General features: G+C 41.4%; 1 protein-coding gene across 1 annotated transcript; it reads left to right on the top strand.

Annotated features, from left to right (window-relative positions):
- Positions 1 to 487: 487 nt before the first annotated feature.
- Positions 488 to 1,957, top strand: Osi11 (Osiris 11). The gene has a single exon (XM_028187897.2). The coding sequence runs from the start codon at positions 559 to 561 to the stop codon at positions 1,318 to 1,320; it is 762 nt and encodes a 253-aa protein (XP_028043698.2). The 5' UTR covers positions 488 to 558; the 3' UTR covers positions 1,321 to 1,957.
- Positions 1,958 to 2,560: the final 603 nt, after the last annotated feature.

Genomic DNA, 2,560 nt, shown 5'->3' with positions numbered 1-2,560 from the left:
TAACATCCTCTACAAAACAAAATGAATTACTGCTTCACGGTAGAAGCATGCACTAGAATGCACATGCACTAACCTAGAACTTAGTATTCAATTAGTTGAGAACATTGTTACTATTGGCAGCAGAGTGGAGCATGGAATACTCTGTCAGGCAAATGCTTTAGACCCTGGTTTTAGATTAATAGACTATTATCTGTAGAGTTATCGAACTAGGATATAACCTAGATGTGTGAGTGCGCGAAGATTACTGCCTAACTGTATCCATCTCAGGACGGTCAGCGAGAACGCTCGCACCGGCCTCAACAAACTGACGATCACGATACTAAAAAACCTAGTTCCGTTCCACACAAGCAAACCAATAAGGCACACATCAGTTAATATCCTCGTGTGCACACGGCTGAATGCACCAGCCACTGCACGCTCTAAAAGATTCATAGATAAGTGCAGTTTCCCGGTGAAAATAGATAAATGGTGGTGCTCGTATATTTTCTTCGCATATCGTTTGTCGCTGGCGACTGGATTGGACATTAGTAGTCGGACTGAAGCGGTTACAACGTCGCAATGCTGTGCCGCGGGTTCGTCTTCTGCCTCGCCGTGGCGGCCGTCACCGCTGACACCCTCACCAGCTTCAAGATCCTAGATAAAATAAGTGGCCAGTGCGGGAAATACCCTTCAAAGGATATCCTCACTTGTTTTAAGTTCCAAGCTGCTAAGTTCGTAGATCGAGCGGCCAGATTGGAGTCTCTGCCGATTGCCGATGGCGTCACCTTAGTACGGAGACCGGAAGCGGAAAGAGCGTTTCCCTCTTCATCGCCGGAAGGAGATTTGAATTCTTTATCGTCTGACCAAGTGGACAAGTATTTACAGGATGCGACCTCGAAGTTGATGCAGACGCATCGGGTGGTCATTGCCCCTCAGACCTTTGGAAAAGACGTTGGTAGATCTATCAATGAAGCTAGAGGCAAGCTGAAGAAGATGATGGGGCCGATTATCGCTGGTCTTGCGATCAAAGGAGGCTTCGTAGCGATAGCTTTCCAAGCAATAGCTCTTATCGCTGGAAAGGCGCTGCTTATAGGAAAAATCGCTCTGCTGCTGTCAGCCATTATCGGCTTGAAGAAGCTAGTCGCCGGAGGAGACACCCACGAGAAGACGACGTATGAGATCGTTAAGCATCCGCAGGTATCTCAAAGTCATACGTACTCTTCTTCCCATTACGGCGGTGATTTCGACAGCACCGGTCCTGGAGGACACTATAGGAGGAGCGTGGAAGATGAGGCAGCAGCCCAAGATAGAGCGTATAGAGCCTACGCTACGAAGCAATAGTGGTCGGAGCACTGATATTCGATCAGGGCTCAGGACTACAGAATCGGCTCGACTGATAACAGTAAGCGATACACCAAATACATATTTTGGTATTACTCGACAATTACTTAAGCATTTTTCGATTTATTTATAGACGTTATTAGTTTAAAATTATACAATTTCTGAAGTTTATTATTTATAAAATCTTTTGGTTATTTTGTAAATAAGATGTTTATGAAAATAGGGTTGCGTATGATTATTTATTCGTGTGCACCGTAAATAACATTATTTATAACTCTGTGTTTATTTATATAATATATTTAGGGCTAGTCGACGGGTTCTGTGTGCAATTTCTTAAATATACATTTCGTATGTTCGATTTAATATATGAATAGAATATAAGTTTAGTTTAAGTAATGTAGATGTTTTTTTCCGATGCTGTCCTCGTTTTATAAATACTTTTGAAGTACCTTTTGTTTAAGATTTATTTTTAGTGCATTATTAATTATGATTTATAAATACATACTATTTAGACTCATGTAACCTAAATATTATTTAAGTAAGCGATAACGATGATGATGTTGTAATAGATGATGACATAAAATTGATCAAGTTTATTAAAAAAAAAAAAAAACTCCAAAATATTGATTAAATTCGTAATGACTGAATTTTGTATTATTTAGCTTATTTACCTATTGTAGCGAGCACACGGCACGTCTGATTCTAAGCGGTTAAAAATTGGAATAAAGTTTTTAATCGATTTTTTTCAATGGACAAAATCTTCAAAATCAAATTTCATTCAAATACATCGCATAGCTGCTTAATAAATAGACCGATATTCTGATAAGTGTGATACCGCTTTTATCGTTAGCTTCAAAGCAATATTGGTCCATTTGCATCAGGTTGCCAAGGTAATAGAACTCTTTTTTGTTTTATCTACCTATGCTGATAGCCTTGAGATGCTATTTCAGCTTCACCCTAACATGTAGGTGAACTCACGGGGCTCAAACCGGAAGTGTTGCTAGCTCTGGCCCTAGCAAGAGCAGTGCCTCGCAGAATCTACCACCGGATCGGAAACGCGACCCACTGAGAAGATCCGACGAGAAACTCAGTGGGCTTTGTCTGTGGCTTAATTCGCTCGTCGAGTCCTTCGTTGCAAGCGACGGGTTCAGCGAGAACGGTGACCGGTGCTTGTGGTGCCTAAAAGCACCGTTAATGGATCGGGAGGATCCGTAATGGTGTGTTTTGGGCATACAACTTG

Source organism: Bombyx mandarina, chromosome 26, assembly GCF_030267445.1.
Source record: "Bombyx mandarina strain Sakado chromosome 26, ASM3026744v2".
NCBI lineage: Eukaryota > Metazoa > Arthropoda > Insecta > Lepidoptera > Bombycidae > Bombyx > Bombyx mandarina.
Note: the sequence above shows the minus strand (reverse complement) of the source record. Positions and strands in the feature narration are given on the sequence as shown.

Excerpts from the sequence above, each read along its gene's own strand:
- Osi11 (XM_028187897.2), top strand. The coding sequence starts at position 559 with ATGCTGTGCCGCGGGTTCGTCTTCTGCCTCGCCGTGGCGGCCGTCACC.